The sequence below is a fragment of the Akebia trifoliata genome, chromosome 7 (assembly GCF_017979445.1).
Source record: "Akebia trifoliata isolate Shusen 1 chromosome 7, ASM1797944v1, whole genome shotgun sequence".
Taxonomy (NCBI): Eukaryota; Viridiplantae; Streptophyta; class Magnoliopsida; order Ranunculales; family Lardizabalaceae; genus Akebia; species Akebia trifoliata.
Genome location: NC_141381.1, coordinates 16,979,886 through 16,982,105, shown reverse-complemented (window position 1 = coordinate 16,982,105; position 2,220 = coordinate 16,979,886). Strand labels below are relative to the sequence as shown.

General features: G+C 37.5%; 1 protein-coding gene across 1 annotated transcript; it reads right to left on the bottom strand.

Annotated features, from left to right (window-relative positions):
* Positions 1-535: 535 nt before the first annotated feature.
* LOC147398281 (uncharacterized) lies at positions 536-1,996 on the bottom strand. The gene has a single exon (XM_086447427.1). The coding sequence runs from the start codon at positions 1,817-1,819 to the stop codon at positions 965-967; it is 855 nt and encodes a 284-aa protein (XP_086303553.1). The 5' UTR covers positions 1,820-1,996; the 3' UTR covers positions 536-964.
* Positions 1,997-2,220: the final 224 nt, after the last annotated feature.

The window sequence follows — 2,220 nt, the reverse complement described above, 5'->3', positions numbered from 1 at the left end:
TCATGTCAAGAAGTGCGATGTGAGGTCTAACATGAGGTCACTTCCACATTATTCTTATTATTCTTTTTTAATAGTCGGGGCAATTACATTTTTCACGATTTTTTCTGTAGGGGTTTTATTTTGATTCTATTTTGAATTTCCAATGTTTCTCGGTCAAAATGTATATCTCAGGCAGTATGCCTTTAATCAACGTAATCTTTCTTCGCTCGTTTTAGTTTTTTTCTCTTTCCTTGCTTGGCAAGAAAATATAATAAAATAGAAAATAAAAAATAGAAAAAAATTACGCCGCATGACGTATTCCCTTATGTGTCCCTTGCAGAGGTTTGACGTAAGGAGAGCCAATCAAAATCGGGCTCAACCATTGAAATCCTGACTAACATGTTTCTAAAGAAAAAAAAATTCAACTTCAAATCAATTTTTTTTTATATATGATATATGATATATGAATTTCAAAATAAAATAAAATTTGGGAAGACAATCTTCAAATTTTTTTCTTATAAATATTAATTTACTATGAAATTCCATACAAGACATGGACGGAGAATATTAAGGATTAATCCAACCCCTATCTCTCTCTGTTTACATACATTAGCAAATATGATTTACAAAATTTGGGGCATAAACCTAAAATATTATTTTTGGAGTCGTAAAGACACCAACAGAACGAAAAGACAAAAATAAAAACTACGAAGTACTCCAAATAATACTAAAGCAGAAAAAAACCTTCTTTTCGTAGCCAATTCCATTGCTTCATTCAGTAAATTGACATCAGATGAGCATCACGTGCCTATTGAGAGTGTGAGACTACTACGGTAACGAGTTAAAAAAGAAGAGTTTTTTTTTTTTTTTTTTCCACTTTTCTTTTTAAGACTCTGCTTCCGTTAAGCTGGACAGAAAGTTTTGTAGTGGAAAATGAAGCATCAACCATGCAGTGAATCCAAAACTTTTCTTAGGAAAACCCACCTCACCTGAAATTCCAAAACCCAGCAATCCCTCCTCCACCTCCTCTTTGTTGCAATCCTCTTCGCCACGTGTCATCATCTGCTTGTTGTTGTAACTGCACACCTGTGTAATATGGATGTACAGGATAACTGTAACTCCCTGTTTCGTATCCGTACGGTCCCACAGGCGTAGGGTAAACCGGTGGCGGTGGCGGTGGTGGAGGGTAATAAGAGATATTTGGTGGTGGGTCCATATAATAAACTTCTGAAGACGGATAATTAACTTCCGTTGACGGATAATAAACGTCCGTTAAGGGAGGATAAATTTTCTGTGGCGGATAAACGTTTTCCACTGACGGATAAAGGACATGAAATCCACTACTGTTTTCGATCGCCGGGTCAGCCTTCTGGATCTTATTATCGATCACTTTGTAAGAGAAATCTAATACGCCGTTAGGTTTTCCGTCTGTAGTACGGACCTGATAACTAACATACCTGATGGCACCGTTAGATTCTTCTATCAGATCCTTGAAAGGAACACGAACTTCTCCAATTGTTTTATTTCCAAATACGATTCCTTCGCAGCGAAGATCGAATTCGAGAAAGAGGTGATCTCGATCTTGATCTTGATCTTGATTTTGATCCAGAGATGATGAGATCTCTTCAAGATCGAAACGCATCTCGTGATTCCATACAGGATTTCCATCTCCTTCTCTGTCGATTGGCGTTTTCTTCTGTAGATGTTGTTTCTTTTGCTTTTTATCAGGATCTTCCTTAACGATCGAGACGATTGCGTAGATGGAGAGTTTCTGGAAGAAATTGAAGGATTTGAGATCTTTGCAAGAGATCAGTTTGAGTTCCATGGAGATTGGAGCCATGGAAAACCCTAGGTCTAGCGAATTACAGAGAAAAAAAAAAAAGTGAGGTTTTCTAAGCTTTGTAGTTTGGTGAGCGTTCCAACTTTCAAGAGGGGTGGAATAGAATTTTATTACCGAAACGCAGATGTTAAGATGCGTAATGCGCACCCTTCAGCCTTTCAGGTCAAAGTCTTTTCTTAACGCCGATCAGTATGAAATATTGATTGATGATTGACTCCTCTACACCTTTACGTGCGCCGTGTGGCACATTTGTCTGGGGTCCACAGTTTTGATGATTCGACATTTGAGCGTAATGCGTCTGTTTAATAATAATGGGCCACGTGAAGCAAATAAAGAGTCTGCCAGTTGATTAGTATTATAACATCCAGGAGTATAGAATATAAACCCTTTATTTGCTGTTG